The sequence below is a fragment of the Ailuropoda melanoleuca genome, chromosome X (assembly GCF_002007445.2).
Source record: "Ailuropoda melanoleuca isolate Jingjing chromosome X, ASM200744v2, whole genome shotgun sequence".
NCBI lineage: Eukaryota > Metazoa > Chordata > Mammalia > Carnivora > Ursidae > Ailuropoda > Ailuropoda melanoleuca.
Window position 1 is genome coordinate 16,571,746 of NC_048238.1, and position 17,570 is coordinate 16,589,315.

Here is a 17,570-nt window from a genome sequence, read left to right on the forward strand (position 1 = left end):
AGTAAGTGGGTTAAGGTAAAATGCAAATAGCAATAATATCTGTCTCTAGGTTATTCATTCATTCAACAAATATTTACTGAATGCCTATCATGTGCCAGGGTATTATATAAGGAGCTGTAGATCCTATGCTGAACAAGGCCCGTAAGATCCTTGCCTTTCCACACTAGGAGCTTACACAGTAGTGGGGAAGGCAGAGAAGAAGCAGGTGAGAGATGGGTCTCTACAGGAGGTACCATCTGATCCAAGACTTGAAGAACAGAATGAACAAGCCAGAACAGTCGGGGACGGTCATTCTAAGTAGAGGGAACAGCATGTATGATGGGTGTATACAATAAGCATGTGCCCACAGGCTCAATGGAACAGGCATGGGGTTTAGGAGTAAAAAGGGAAAATAAAATCTATACTTCAAGTATTGCCTATTTGATATCCAAGTGACAATGTCACACATACAAAAAGATATTGTTTCCTTTAGAGTTCTGTATTATTTTCCCCCTTTAGTTACCTATTGAATATTTCCCTTTCATAAGCCTTCTGACATTTCTTATTAGACTAATATGTTTCGTCTACCACCAAATTCTGAGTCTAGATTCTAATCAATCACCTCAGTTTTAGTTCCTAACATTGAGAACATTACTTCTCCAGACTATATGAATAACTAATTACTGCTGAGGCAATGGGAAAAGAACAGAGAAGACTCAGATGACTGCAAAGTCATCAGTTCTTCAGTGAATACAGAGTCCCACTAATTTTGAGCTAGTGTATTAGGCAAATCTCGACCAGCTAGAAGTCAAGAAGCTCTAGGATAAAATTAACACATTCCACTTGGTAGCTTCTAGGAGCAAAGACAAACAAAATGAGAATAATGTATTGAAAATAAACTCCTTAAGAAGTTCCTCCTTAAGAAGGAAGCTCTTAATTTCCTTTTATAACTGAATACAACCCATGATTCTTTGGTTTTGCTTCTAAACTTGCAATGGATCCAGTTCTCAAGAGTACAGAGTGGCCTAGCAAAAATGGTGATAGGTCTTCCAGGTCAGAAGACCTCACTTGCTTTTTCATGGGAAGCATAAGAATTTAATATAAACAAGTTAGGATCTCAAAGCATCACTTTAAGCTCACTGGGAGAAGTTTATGTAGAGGAAGAACAGCAGAATAAGCTAATAACAGTTATTTTCCATTAACACATAAAGTAACTTCTACTTTTTAAATTTTAGTTCAAACATTAAGAAAAGGTAAATAAAGAAGAAAAGGTATGTGTGTATGTATATGTGTGTGTGTGTGTGTTTGTGTATGCATGTGTGTGTGTGAGTATAAAATGTTAAAAAGACTTACCCCTTGTGCGTGAAGATATTCAACAGTTTTGGTTATAGTAAACAGGACAGCACTGGCCTCTCTTTCAGAGAAAAATTTCTGTCTAAGAATTTTATCCAGCAATTCACCCCCTTTCATAAGTTCTGTCACTACATACACATATTTTCCATCATCATATACCTGTAAAATTCAACATCAAAGTGTAAAAAATTATTTGAAGCTTTACATGTGCTCAGAACAAAGTTTAGCATATTCAAAAGAAATTAAAACTCATTTTATAGTCAAGGAAAATTTTACTTATCACAACCAATAGAGGGTATAAAATCTGCAAACCATTTTATACATATAAGAATATTAAAATACAAATTGATTAGAATGAACGTCAGCAAAATAAACTAATTTTCTTCTATGAAACATAAGTCATGGCAATCAAAGTAACTATGGGAAGCGTATATCAAGAGGCACTGAACTTTTTGCTCTCAGTGTTTTTCTCTTGACCTTTCTATCTACCGATGACAGCAGAGACTGGTATAAAGACACATGCCTATAATCTTCCTGGAACTTTTACAATTGCAGAACAGTATTTACAAACACAGTACAATGAATTATTCTGGTTTTGGATTAAACTGAAAGACAAGTTGTGGCAAGAATTAAGTAGGAAGATTAAGCAGCAAAAAGAAATTCCATCTAACCACATAGAAGCATACCAGTTTACTCCTAACGTAGAAATAGAAAGCTCATTGTAATTTTGGATTTCTATTCCAAGCACTCACGAACTGAAATAACCCCTTTATTAAACTTCAGCCTCTTTTATTCCCCCTCACCACAGGGTTAGTGCACACTTTTATTTAGTTCCATAGGAGGTATCATGTGCTGAGGCCCCCAAAATGGAGAAAACAAGGTACCCGTCCTCAACGTTTTTATTCTAGTAGAGAGAAACAGACAAAGAAACAAGAATTAAAAAAAAAATGTTGGAGAGGCTGCAATAAAAGTAGGGAAAATTTTAGAGACTTCGGAATATGAAATGAAGGAAGGAGGAAAGATGTGGAAAACAGTGATAGCTTAGGGAGTTTATAAGGCAAGGATGAGAGAAAGTATTTTCTATACCTTCTTTTTGATTTACTTGGTTGGATTCTTGGAGGTTATATCAAAGAGTCACTTAAGTTACACAGTTTCACATTTAAGGGACTAAGCTAACATTCTCCTTCTAACAAGGAGCGGCGATGAATTAATCTGAGGAAATTGGGAGCTTTGGTTACAAAAAAGGGAGAATGAACTTTGGAATTCATGAAATCTCAGAGATGAAAGGCGAAAGGTACCTTAGAAGTCCTCTGGCTTGGCTGGCCACAGGACACATCAGGTCTACAACCCAGATACAGCCTTTGAGCCTATGTGAGCACCGTCAGCAAGAGAAGATTTAATGCTGTCTGGGGAGTTCACACCCTTTGCCAACAGCTCTGTTATGATAAAAACCACAGGTAGCAAGGAGAGGATACCTTACTTGTCTGGGGTGTGGTAATGTGCAGGACAGGCTTCCTGGAGGAAGTAATGTTTTAGCGAAGTTTTAGATGCACGGTAGTTAGCCAGGCAAAGAAGGGAAGTGATGGTATTGAGGAAACCATAAATTGAAAGATAGAACAGGATAAGAAAGGGAGGGGAGTTTAAAGTGTGCACATAGTGGAGCATGGGATGGGAGAGGAAGTGTGATAACCACTGCAGACAGAGGAAGGCAAGGACTGGAGGTGAGGGGGATTATGAACTGTAGGCACGGGAGTAATGTGGCTACGTACAAGTGTTTGCTCTCTCTGGCAGTACTGTGGAAGACAGTTTGGGGAGTCCATGGAGCATAAGACTAGTCAGTCCCTAATACTAATTAATACACAAATGTTTTAATAAAGATATTAAAAGCAATAATGTCAGCAACACTTTTCTTCTTAAAGCAAAAGTACAAAAATTAACTATATAAACAGGTTTTTCTTTATAACTGAAATTATGCTATATATGTTGTCCTTCAGTCAATTTTTTTAAAACTCACTCTTATTAAGTTCTTTGTTTACCACATGATTGAAAACATTCCAAATATAAGCTGGACAACTGATTCAAATGATCGGAGTTCAAGAATCTACTACTTACATCCTTTAGAGTAATGATGTTTGGATGCTGTCCATAACGAAGAAGAATTTCAATTTCTTCTGTTGGATCTCTCTTGCTTTTATCAATAATCTAAAAGGCAAATATTTATCACAAAATCTCACGAACTATTAAGGTCACAAACCTTAAGTATTTACAGCTATAGACTTTAGGTATTATCTTATATAAATACTGGACATATGAGCCATTTATCAATCAGTTTTTATTCAAGTACCTGGTCAGACTGTCTAATCTAAATTTGAAAGTCAGTCTAAGTTTAGGACTTTCTAAACACTCAAAAACCTCAAGAAAAGGTACCAAGAATGTCTTAAAACCTTGGAAACTCAGTCGACTTCTAACCCTTATCAATACAGATAATTAAGAACAAGATGTATCTATAATACCACCACTAGCATCTCTTTATTGAATTAACTTTACTTCCTTTAATAAAATGCTTCAATGGAATAACCCATTAGTTGTAAGCTACTTATAAAAAATTAATTAACAGCTAAGTAGAACAAGCTTATTTTTGAAGCTAGGCAGAAAGCTAAGCAGAAACCCACACCTAGAATTTTATTAGGCTAGAGTTAAGTTTAATTATTATAATAAAGCCCTTTAAAATACTAATGTAGCTTTCCAACCCTTTTATGTCAGCTGCTTCTTAAAAATAAACCTCCTAATGTTTTAATCTGTTAAAGTAAATTATATTTTTAAAAAGACAAGTTCGGCTTTCATTTTGTCCAGAGGGTAGTCTGAAACAAATTTTGTGACCTTCATATTTTCAATTTTAAAAAAGCTTAGTAATGTATGCAATAAATATTCAAATGCTCCAGCAGTCAGGGAAAGAGTTCGCAATTCACAGTATGAGCCAAATCTGCTCTCTGAAATGGATTTAGTTGTAAAACAGTTCTGTATGTGGAGAACAGGGAATACAAACATTAGGTGTACACTGTAATCAAATGCAAACGACAGTATGGAATTAGGCAAATTGATGATTAAAAGGAAAGGTATATGGAATAGACATCCTAATTCAGGGGAGATGATCCGGGACTAGTCTTTTGAAAACTAGAACACACTGGGAGGTGTTATTCCCAGCAACATTCTCTTTGATCTGCTAATCTGAGCAGAGCTTACGTCACATTCATAGTTGTGTCTGTAGATCTTAGGTTTGTAGTAATTTCAGTAGAATGAAGTTGTGCTGGGATTGGTTTTATGAATCTAATTTAAGTCACAAGAATCCACAAACAGCTTGAAGATATTCTCAAGGTTTTGGTATACTGCTCCTGGTTTCTGCAATTCAAAGGGGGCCTCAGGGCATTTCTGCTTTTTTCTGATGTGTTTACGGAAGCAAGATACATCCTTAAACTGTCCATTATGTACATTACTCACCTTCTCTCCTTTCATGTAAGCAATCTCAAAATTCCTATGTACCCCAGATTTCACTATGAGCAATGAGTAGGAGAAGAGCAAATTAACATGCATTTCTATGGTTCATCCTACATCTGATAGAAAGGTGGACACTGATGATTTTTAAACCAATTACATCCAAGTTTAGAATAGTAATTACAATTTTTTGTGTATGTATATGTCTTCCCAGATATTTGCTATGCCTATGTAAAACACATTTATTTTTATTTTTACACAGTGAAATCTTATTAGATCTAGATGACAGATGGATGGATGTATGGAAATAATAACAATTAATGCCACTCTCCTACTAACTAAACATGAGCTACCCACACTTATAGACCAGTTCTAAGGTCCAAAATAAGTTGAAAGTTTTAGATATTACTTAAATTGCTTGTATTGGGAGAGCAGTGACTACCATCCCAAGAAATGAAAATGCAGAGACTTGAATATAGTATTTTTTCACTTACAACTACAGGTTTGTAACTCAAACTTTATCACAGAGCCATGTGATTTGGTTTTGGCTTAGAAAATTCTTCTTTTTTCTTTATATAACCTCTTTATTTTTTTTATTATGTTCTGTTAGTCACCATACACAGTACTTCATTAGTTTTTGATGTATGTTCCATGATTCATTATTTGCATATAACACCCAGTGCTCATTGCAATATGTGCCCTCCTTAATACCCATCTACTGTCTTGACACCTGATGAAATTAAAACAGGTAATGATAATAAATATTATAACAGTAATGGTTCACTTTTATTGGTTCACAGATCCTTTTATATGTAAAGGACAGTATGAACATTTTTGCCAGAAATATGTAAACACATAAAATTTGGCATACAATCTTGAGGAGTTCCCTGACACTTACTTAGAACACAAAATGGGGGACTTTTTAGAGTAAAGGATGTTACTAAAAATCAGGTCAGGTGTAAACTGTACTATTGCCTTGAGCAAACTGGAGGTATGCTACCTTGCCTTTAGTTTACAGGTGAATCCGTGGTTCCAGATTAAGATCCCTGAGGGTTGTTAGGCAGGTATTTAAATTTACCTTACCTTTTGAAAACAAAAAAAGGGCACATTTACCAAAGATGAAGTGTTTAATTTTAACTGGTACTGACATATGTGAATAATAAATGTTAGAGTTGCATTTTATATTTTAATTTAATTTATCTGAAGTTTAAAAGGTTCCATGCTGAGTACGGAGCCCAACGTGGGGTTTGAACTCATGACCCTGAGTTCAAGACCTGAGCTGAGATCAGGAGTCAGATGCTCAACTGACTGAGCCACCCAGGCGCCCCAGAGTTGCATTTTAAATCTAAAAATATTTACCTTCACTGCAAACTCCATGTTTGTAGCTTTATGTATGCATCTCTTGCAAACAGAGTAGGAGCCAACTCCAATATCTTCTTTTACTTCATATCCATCAGTAAACTGAATACTGTTTCTGTGCAACTGCTACAAACACAATTACAAATTGACAAAGACTTTTGTAATGACTATAGTATAACTCATAATAGGAGAATGTGTTACCCATTATGCATTGTTGATGTTAATAAATATAAATGAATATAAGCAAAAATAAAAATGAATCTTTACAGCATTTATTCTTCCACAACTGTGTATTTTAGAAGTGTCTACCATAAAATGTACAGCAAGAAATAGGCTTTTTAAAAAGATTATGTTAAAAAGAAAAAACTGAATATGGACAACAGAAAATGCAGAGTTACTCGATAAGGGGTTGAAAGCCTTGCCTGTGACCGAACCCTATTCCACTCTCCAACTGGCGCTAGGTCTTTGAAGTACTTTTGCAAATAGGGAGAAGTCTGAAGTCTCTTGTATAGAAGAAAAGATTTAGGAGGATCCAGACTTAGAACATCTGGGTTCTTGTCTCAGATGCCCCTCTGGTAGACCTGAATATGTGTTTTCTCAGAGGGTAATGGTGAAGATTAAATAAAAATAACATAATTGAAGGTGATACCTATTATCATCACTGTGGACTATCAGTAGCCATGCCCTCCATTTCCACCCTCAAGTCAAAGTTTCCATACAACTTCCGCTAGAGATCCTGTTAATGGGTTAAGGACTAATAACACGTGGTAGGATGATGGCTAGCAAATTAGTAGTTCCATAAGCAGGCTGAGGGAAGTTGTGCTGTCCTTGGCTATACTAAAAGGAGACCCCCTACCCAATGCCTATGAATTGTGTATAGGTTAAAATTTGAATTCTGTAAAATATATGTTTGTGATTTCTATGTTAGATACAGAAGTAGAACTTAAAAACTTGCCATATATCACATGCTTGCCATAGTAAAAGGAACAGACTACTTCAACCATGAACTTTATTTAAAAACCAGTGTTTAAATTGGTTTTCTAGAAAGCGGAAAGCAAGATGACTAACTCACAAAAAAAACTTTAGAGCAAAAGCAACTTCATCATCAAGCAAATTCAAGCACTAATTAGTGCCCTAAAAACCATCAGTGCTTCAAAAGATATACTGGAAGATGAATTAAATTTATCTTTCCATGATACCAGGATGGGAAGAAATAAATCTAATGGTTTGTACTACTTGTGTTCCTCTAATAACATTTACTAGTCCAGTCTCCTGTTATAAACACAAAGACATCTGGAAATCTGCTTCTGTGGTTTTTACCTTGTGCTCCAACTCTGATACACAGATTGGATAACGAGGTGGGGGACACCCTAAGATAGTACCTATAACCATTTCTTTTTTTAGTAATGGGGGCTCCAAAAGAACGAGGACACAAAACTTGGAAAATATAAGACTGAAGTACAATTTTATTTCTCATTTCTATGGCAGAAGTTGGCAAACTATACAACCTGAGGGCCAAATCTGTTTCACTACTGGTTTTTATAAATCAAGTTTTATTGGCACACAACCATGCTCATGTATTTAGCTATAGTCCATGGCTGCTTTTGTGCTCCAATGGCAGAGTTGAGTAGTTGTAACAGAGATCATATAGCCTACAAAGCCTCAAATATTTATTAACTGACCCTTTACAGAACAAGTCTGCTGAACCCTGTTCCAAGCTATCAGGGAGCAAGGAGACCCTAGTTCATCATAATTGACCTGACAGAGGCAGAAGATGAAACAAATTGGCCTGATAAACATTATGAGGCATAGGAGAGGGTAGAGACAAGATGGTGATATGTATCTCGACTCTCTCAGAATTCCCTTTTTTAAAAAGATTTTATTTATCTGAGAGAGCGCCAAGAGCTAGGGAGAGCACGAGCCCCTCCCCTTTCAAGTCAGATAGGTATCCAGGACTCTGGTACATGTGATCCTTTTAAAAAAAGATTTATTATTTATTTGAGAGAGAGAGAGGGAGCGTGCATGCTGGGGTTAGATGGGGGGCAGAGGGAGAGGCAGAGCGATAATCTCAAGATGACTCCACACCGAGAGCACAGCCTGCCACTGGCCCGATCCCGTGACCCTGAGATCATGACCTGAGCTGAAATCAAGAGCTGGACACTTAACCAACTGAGCCACCCAGGCGCCCTATCTCTTTAAAGGCATATGAAAGGAATTTCTAAGAGTAACGTCAATGATGTAAAATGTATTTTAAGCTGCCCACTTAAAATCAGCAGATAAATCTAATTATTCACACAGTGAACTATATCTTTCAACATTTCAAATTTTAAATTACTTATATATTCACTCACCTGCACAATTGAATGCACACCAACTGTCTGCATAGCTTGGCTTTCATCATCTGAGGTGATAGCAACAAAACTAAACCCCCGAAAAAGCTGATGTGCATTAGCACTAGGTGGAATGCCAGGTGAATCTGAAAAGAATAATACATTACTAAGAAGGAAATACTCTGAAAGGTAATTAAGGGAAGAACTGTTGACAGTGTGACCTTTCTCACTTATTCTGGAATTCCACTTCTTAGGCATCCAAGGCTTCCAGGATAACTCAGTGAAACACTCTATCATCTCTGTCCTGATAGCTTATTGGCATCACAACTCTAACATCATCGTTCATCTGAGACCAGAAAATAGCTAATTCATTGGAGAATATAATAAATCAATGAATATAATAAATCAATATAATAAATCAATGAATATAATAATTCATTGATCAGCACTGTCTCATAGAATTTCCTGTAGTGATGGAAATTTTCTTCACCTGTGCTGTCCAATATGGTAGCCACTAGCCGCATGTAGCTCCTGAGCCTTTGAAATGTGGTTAGTGTGACTGAGAAACAAAATTTTAAATTCTAATTAATTTAAACTGAAATAACCACATGTAACTACTGGCTACCATATTAAACAGTGCAACCCTACATGATAACCTAACAATACTATGGCTCTTGGTGAGGGGGAGATACAGGGTTCACCTACAGATAATTTAGGAGAAAGGAATTTAGTCTGGTGGCCTCAATATATAATATCAGAATCTGGAAATCTAAACTACAAGTTAAAAATTACTATATTTATATATATAACAAAAATAATTTCTGAAACAATCATGGTATGCAGTCCTTGAAATACATTTTATGACAGGACATGTGTTGTTACTCAAATTATTTATATGGAATCTACTGGCATTAACAAAAATAGAAAAATACTTTTAAAATATAATTTTCATTACAGAAACAAACAAATGTGCTGTTCATAAATATAAACACACAATTAAGCATACTAATATTTATAATCATACTATATAGGCTAAGAGCAAACAAAAACCAAACAGGCAAATACACTTAAACATCAACCCCACATAAAGTTAACATCAGCTTGCTATTCTCAGCAACAAATACTGTTCAGTGCATTTTAAATCAATGTGACAGTATTATACTGAAGAACTCTGCTAAGAGAACCAATCTGGGCAGAATACAATATACAACTGCTCTCTTTTGAGATTTTTCCTCTATCAGGCCAATTTGTAATGAGAAAGCAAAGTAAAACATTACTATTTATCATCAATCCTATGCATATCACTGTTCATGTATTGATAAAATTTTGTTCATGTATTAATTCAAATTTCTAAGACTATCTTATAAAAATAATAAACATCCATCAATGTTTAACATAAATTATAAGGATATTGACTGGAAAGCTTTATAGTGAGGTTTAAATGATGTATTCTATTGAAAATATATGCAAATATACTTTTTATTTATTCGCTTGTCAATGATAAACCTGGGGTCTGGTACCCCTAAATGAGAGAGTATTAGAGTACAGAACACACCATTACATGCATACGCCCACTAATTTAATGAAATACAGATTACCATTTCAAAGATAATTTCTCTATAATAGTCACTGTTTATGCAATTTTAGGATAAAGCATGACACCGGATATAAATCATTTTGAAATGATCACACCTCATATAAAGTTGAAGTTATGTTTTGGATTTGAACTTCACAAGTACTTCCAGAATACTATCTACTATCGGAGTTTTAAAAAGTACTATCTATATTGAAGAATATTTCATGTAAAAGTAGCTACAGGTAAATAAAAGCACAACCAAAGAATCTTTTCACATAAATAGTATCAAAGTTTAAGGCACAATCTAATTTGCTAAAAGACTTAACAAGGATCTTAACTGCTATAAAATGCTGTAAAGGATTTACTAATTATCTATTTATTACAGCAAGGATATGGTATGAAGGAGAGATATAAGGATAGCATTAAGAGTCATATATATGTGTTACATTTAGGTTTTCCTATTTTCTCCTTACCTTTGGGAGTTTTTGCAGTAAACTCAGGATCAAAATAGAATGTATCCTCAGGCCTGCCAGTTGCAGGTTTAAAAGGTGGATGAATTTCTCTTCTGTACAGTTTCTGGTGGGGAAAAAAAGAGAGACTTAGACATGCATTAATTATAAAAAAATTCAAGCAAATTTTCATTGTATACTCACATTCCAGTCTATTGTTGAGAAAAATGAATGTCTTTTAATTTCCTCAACTCCATCTGGTCCTGCACCTATCAAAAATTACATGGCAATTTTATTTCAAGGAGGAATATAGTTTATTTAGCCTTTGCTTTTAATATTTGTCCTAATATGTCATAATTCCACAACAAAAACAAATATCCACCTCCCCCATCAAAAAACCCCAAAGACCAACAAACACACAGAAGAAACAAATTAATTACAAATTTTACCTAATCTGTTAGCAGGATTTCGTTTGAAAAGCATTCGTAAAAGACTCTGGGCTTCAGGACTCAAAAACTGTGGCATCCCAAGTTTGGCTCTAAATAATAAATCCACATAATAACATTTTATTTTTTGGAGGTACTTTATTTTATTTTTTAATAATTTTTATTTTGTTATATTAGTCACCATGTAGTACATCTCCAGTTGCATTTTATTTTTAAATTTTTAATCTTTTTTATTTTAAGATAGTTGTAGATTTATACTAAGTTGTAAGAAAAAATACAGACAGGTCCTGTGTACCCTTTACCCAGTTTTCCCCAATGGTCACATCTTACAAAAACTATAGTACACTATCACGACCAGAATACTGACACTGATACAATTCACTCATCTCCTTCAGATGTCTCCAGTTTTAACTGCACTCATAGTGTGTGTAAGTTTAGTTCTATGCCATTTTACCATATGTATGGGTTCCTGTACCCACCACCACAGTAAAGACACCGAACAGTTCATTACCACCAGCATACCTCACGTTGTCCTCTTATAACCACACGTGCCTCCTTCCCTCTCCAATTCCTAACCTCTGGCAATCACAAATCTATTCTACATTACTATAACTTTATCATTTTAAGAATATTATGTAAGTATAATCATAAAGTGTGTAATCTTTTCTTATTCAGCATAAACTCCCTTGAGATTCATCCAAGTTGTTGAGTAGTATTCCATGGTGTGGATGTACCACAGTTCTTTTATCTATTTACCTGTTGAAGGGCATCTGGATTGTGTCCAGTTTTGGGTTACTATGAATAAAGATGCTATGAACATTTGTGTATAGGTTTTTGTGTGAACACTTAATAGAATTTTAGTCCACAATCTTTTTTTTAAAAGATTTTACGAGAGAGAGAGAGAGAGAGAGAGAGAGAGAGAGAGACTACAAGCAGGGAGAGGGGCAGAGAAAGGGAGAAGCAGACTACCTACTGAGCAGGGAGACTGATTTGGGGCTCGATCACAGGACCCCGGGATCATAACCCGAGCCAAAGGCAGACACTTAACCGAGACTGAACCACCCAGGCGCCCTGAGTTCATAATCTTCTAACAAACTTTTCTATTTTTATAAATTTTGCAACAAGCACTACTGTGAGAGTAAGATCATCTGAGTTTTAGTTCTGACACTGTTACTAAGAACTTTGCGACCTTGGGAAAAGACAATCCCCTTGGGTCTGTTACCAATTCTTTTTAAGTAAGGGGATTGACCGTTAGATCAATGGCTCCCAAACTGTAGCCTCAGGACCCTTTCTCAAAAGGAATTTAAGAAATCCACTATTTAAAACTGCTAAAAGAACATGTGCTTCATATGCCTATGTTTTCCTCCCATTCCCTTTAATAGTCTTACAGGGAAGAGGAGCTGGTGGGAAAGGGGTCTGTGGAACATCTAAGAGTCTATAGCATACAGTCTGAAACCCGCCAGCTTGAATGAGCTTGAAGGTCAGTTTCAGCTCTAATATATAATTTTATTCTTTTTTTCTAACTCATAAATTAAGGAAACTAATGATCCCCTAAGTATGAAAATAGTAACAGAGCTGGGGAAATGGTTAGCAGAGAAATTTCTACTTCAGAAATAGATCCATTTATTATTCAGTGAGTTGTTATCGAGCTACTGTGTGCCAGAAATTCCCCAGTGCTGAGGATACAGAGATAAAGATGGCCCCCCACAGTTAGTGGGGAAGATGGAGATGGATAACTGGAGGATAAACCTAGTATGTGAAGAGGCAAATTCAGAAGGACATATAGTAAGACTGCTAAGGGAACAGCAGGGGATATCTAATTTAACACGAGAGACTGAAAGGCCTTAAACGCAGTTTAAAGGTTGAGAATTTATTCATTTGACTAGTGTTCCCCCAACATTTTACTAAATAACTTTAATTTCTCTAGATACTCAACAACAGTAAAATACTTCACGATCTAATAAATTTGTGGACTGCTATCTATTATACCCCCTGCTGGAGACACAGAATAAAATACACTGCATATAAAAGGCTGAGAAATCTAAAGTAAAGAAATAAGTATTTTTCTAAACATTCTCTTCCAGTACCTCTTTTTCAGAGAATACCTAGTCACATCTTGTAGAATTAGGATTCTGTTGAACAAATCTGGGAAAATACTGCCATATTAGGTAATTAGGATATAGCAGAGGTCTTTAAACAGTGGACTAACATGACCGAATTTATTTTCAACAAGGTAACTCCAAAGATAGTGTAGATTGATCTGGAGTGGGAAGTGGTGGTAGTTGTAGGCATTCTACTTTGGAGCTTGACTCAATAGCGTAGGTAGGAGACCACCATGGTCTGAGAACTGTAAGCAGTGCAATGTAAAAGAAAGCCTGGGACACTGAAATATTTCTGAGAGCAAATTTGGTCAATACCTGCATGTGCAAGAGAGGGGAAGAAATCAAGAATGATTTTCAGGTTTCTGGCTTGGGAAATAGGATGCTTAGAAATGAGGTTAATTGAAAATACAAGAAGAAAAAAAGAGCAGCAAACAGATAAATTTAGTTTAAAAATGTTAAGTCACATATATCATATGTTTTTGGAGAGCCAAGCAGGTGAGTAAATGCAAATACAGGTCTAACATCTGGTTAAGTTAAAGTAAGAAAGAGTAATTTGACAGTAATTAAAATGCTGAGAGCAGTTATAAGAAAGAGTGAAGTCAGCCAGGAAAATGAACAAAGAAGGGAAGAAAAGCATATCGGAGATGAAATCCTGGGGAACAAGAACATTTAAACAGTGGTCAGAAAAAGAACAACTTGAGCATTAAAAATAATGAATGCAATTGTTTGTAAATGCTGAATCACACTGACTATTAAATCCCAGATTCATTATAGTAAAATTTTAAAAAGTCAAAACTAACACAAAACCCAAATCATTGGACGGCATCCCCACTGAAAGTAATCAGGGCTCTGACAATTGGAAATAATTAAAAATCAAACATTTATTCTGCCTTTCTTGTTCGAGCCTTATTTCAAGATCACTAAAGAGCCCCAGTTGATTAGAGAAAGTTCATTGTTTTGGAGAATACCAGCTAATAAATGAAGAAGGAATAAAAGTAATAGAAAAATCATGATTTTTGAATCCCTAATAAAATAATTGTTTCAAGTAATGATTACCAATGGTTGAAACCACTAGATGAAAGCCTGCCAGAGGACTTCGCAATAGAGGGATCAGCTGTAACTACAGAACTCATCACTTAAAATGGGGCAACCAGGTGTTTTAAGCCTTCTGATGTGATGCAATAGGGTGCAGCATGAGCTATGAAATAATCTTGCCAAAAAAAGTTTAACCAGAAATGTGATAAAGGAACAAGTTAAACAATATTACACGGAGAATAAAACTATTTCAACAGTCTTAGGAAGAGACTAATTGTTGTGTAACCATGCTAAGAAGAGAGCCAAAAGAACTGGCTTTAAATTCATTCAACTGATCAAAAACAACTTGCCTAGGTGAATGTTGTTTGTTTTTGTTTTTTCCAAACCAACCAATCAGTAACTGCTCTTCATCTGTGAAAATCAGCCAAACAAGAATGGACTGACTCCAACAACCACACCTGAGTGCCAAGTGATCAACAACAGTCCCACCCAAGTAACCACTCTTAGAGATGATGTCAACTCACTTATGGGCCTGAAAATCTGCCAATTCTTGAACTCCACCCTTCCCCCAAAACCCTATGCACGAACAGTGGTCTATGCTGCTTAGACACTATTAGATCAGCATCACTCTCCCTTACTATAGGAAGCAATAGGATCGGCTTTATGCTTTTTGTTTTGTATACTGAGAGGTCATCTTTTGACAAGATAAATTCCAAAAGCAGAAGTCTATAAAACTGTCTTGGTTTCTTCTACAAGTAAATGGTGGGGAAAAACAGGGTACGGTGTTCTGGAAAAACAGAAGCTTGAGAAATACAACCAAATGAAATGTTCGGACGTGATCTGGGACTACAAAGACACAGTTCTGGAGAAAATCTGAAAAATCTGGTTAAGAACTGGTATTAGTGGGGCACCTTGGTGGCGCAGTTGTTAAGCATCTGCCTTCAGCTCAGGGCGTGATCCCGGCGTTACGGGATCAAGCCCCACATCAGGCTCCTCCGCTCTGAGCCTGCTTCTTCCTCTCCCACTCCCCCTGCTTGTGTTCCCTCTCTCGCTGGCTGTCTCTCTCTCTGTCAAATAAATAAATAAAATCTTAAAAAAAAAAAGAACTGGTATTAGTGCATAGGTTAGCAGTGTCTTGTTAGGTGTGGTTATGTAAGAAAACATCCATACTTTCTAGTGATGCATATTGCAGTAGGTGAGAAATGGCATGTCTGGAATGCTTAAAATATTTCAATGAAGAAAGAGAGAGAAGAAAGGGACAGATGAAGCAAATGTGACAAAATCTTGATGACTGTTGAATCTGCGTGACTGATACATGTGTTCACTGTATTAATTCTAGTTTTAAGAATTACATTAGAGGGGCGCCTGGGTGGCACAGCGGTTAAGCGTCTGCCTTTGGCTCAGGGCGTGATCCTGGCATTATGGGATCGAGCCCCACATCAGGCTCCTCCACTATGAGCCTGCTTCTTCCTCTCCCACTCCCCCTGCTTGTGTTCCCTCTCTCGCTGGCTGTCTCTCTCTCTGTCAAATAAATAAATAAAATCTTAAAAAAAAAAAGAACTGGTATTAGTGCATAGGTTAGCAGTGTCTTGTTAGGTGTGGTTATGTAAGAAAACATCCATACTTTCTAGTGATGCATATTGCAGTAGGTGAGAAATGGCATGTCTGGAATGCTTAAAATATTTCAATGAAGAAAGAGAGAGAAGAAAGGGACAGATGAAGCAAATGTGACAAAATCTTGATGACTGTTGAATCTGCGTGACTGATACATGTGTTCACTGTATTAATTCTAGTTTTAAGAATTACATTAGAGGGGCGCCTGGGTGGCACAGCGGTTAAGCGTCTGCCTTTGGCTCAGGGCGTGATCCTGGCATTATGGGATCGAGCCCCACATCAGGCTCCTCCACTATGAGCCTGCTTCTTCCTCTCCCACTCCCCCTGCTTGTGTTCCCTCTCTCGCTGGCTGTCTCTCTCTCTGTCAAATAAATAAATAAAATCTTTAAAAAAAAAGAATTACATTAGAAATTTTTCATAATTAAACAGAGAAAAGCAGGCAGAGAAGGAATGGTCAAGCAAGAGACCAAAAGAGGAACTCTTAGGGGGGTAGGAGAAGCAGATGCGAGTAGGAAGATCTAAATGGGGAGAAAGTGGCCAATAGTGTCAAATACTCCTGGAGACACCTTTCTTAACTGTCTCCTCTAAAATGGCTCCTGCCCCTTCCCTCACACTTCAAGAATAATCTGGTTTATTATGCCAATTGCTCCTATTCCTATCTGAAATTATTATATTCGTTTGTTTAAATATTAATTCCTTGTCTCCCCCACTAGAATGCAAGCTCTGTGAGACCACAGAAGATCCTGTCAGTCTTGTTCACACTGCATCCTACATATATGTAGCAAGACCTCAATCATCTGTTGAATGAATTGTGTGAACAAATGGTGCAGAGAGTCACCTTTCTAACAATCTGCCAATGGTTTAAGCAACCAGACCACTGATGACCATAATAAGGGGAGTTTCAGGACAGTGGTAAGAATGAACGATCAACAGGCTGTGGAATAAAAGGAGCTAAGAAAAGGTAACAGAAAGCAGACTATTCGTTAACGAGGCTTTGTGTTGAAAGAATGCAAAAAGATGGTGCAGAAACTTGAAAGGAAGGCTAGGTCAAAGAAAGGGTTGGTTTTTTTGTTTGTTTTTTGTCCCCCCCCCCCCGCCCCGACACTAGGGTATGTTTGTTAGCTGAAAGGAAGGGGCCAGGATTGATGGGAGTAATGAAGGTTCAGGGAACATTCATTTATATAGCAAATATTTTTTACCCTTTTTATTGTGGAGAATAACATAAAGTGCAAAAGAAACAAACTCTGCACAACCCCAACACCACCAAAGTATACAGTTCACTGATTTACCACAAAGTGAACAGTCATGTGGCCAAGAAATGTAACATTGCCAGAACCCCTCATTCAACGTAACCACTTTTCTTATTTTGCCTTGGCTGCTGCCATCTAAATATGGACCTTAAAAACTATGCTTTAGATTGTCTGCTTTAAAACATTATAAATAGAGGGGCGCCTGGGTGGCTCAGTTGGTTAAGCTTCTGACTTCGGCTCAGGTCATGATCCCGGGGTCCTGGAATGAGCCCTGCATGGGCTCGCTGCTCTGCAGGGAGCTTGCTTCTCCTTCTCCTTGCCCCGGCTCATGCTCTCTCTCTCAAATAAATAAATAAAGTCTTTGGAAAAAAACACAAAAAAACTTTGTAAAATGGAATCATATAGTTAATTATTCTTTTGTGTCTGAACTCTGCTCAACATTCTTACGTGATTTACCCAAGTACCTGCATATAACTGTGGTTTGTTCATTTTCTTTGCTGTATGGCACACTGCACCCCTGGGCAAAAGGCCTCAGTCTGTTTTTGTATGGCTTTCGAGCTAAGAATAGTTTTTATATTTTTTAAG

The 17,570-nt window shown here is 36.6% G+C and overlaps 1 protein-coding gene across 10 annotated transcripts in view; it reads right to left on the reverse strand.

Annotated features, from left to right (window-relative positions):
* The window catches only part of RPS6KA3 (ribosomal protein S6 kinase A3), a 113,890-nt gene that overhangs the window by 16,505 nt on the left and 79,815 nt on the right, over window positions 1-17,570 (reverse strand). For all 10 annotated transcript variants that reach the window (XM_034649862.1, XM_034649861.1, XM_034649863.1 and 7 more), the window contains 7 exons: window positions 10,988-11,076; window positions 10,743-10,807; window positions 10,563-10,665; window positions 8,535-8,659; window positions 6,184-6,309; window positions 3,445-3,534; window positions 1,333-1,491 (listed from right to left, as the gene is read on the reverse strand). In XM_034649862.1, the coding sequence (XP_034505753.1) occupies window positions 1,333-1,491; window positions 3,445-3,534; window positions 6,184-6,309; window positions 8,535-8,659; window positions 10,563-10,665; window positions 10,743-10,807; window positions 10,988-11,076 (757 nt within the window). The remainder of the gene's footprint in view (window positions 1-1,332; window positions 1,492-3,444; window positions 3,535-6,183; window positions 6,310-8,534; window positions 8,660-10,562; window positions 10,666-10,742; window positions 10,808-10,987; window positions 11,077-17,570) is intronic.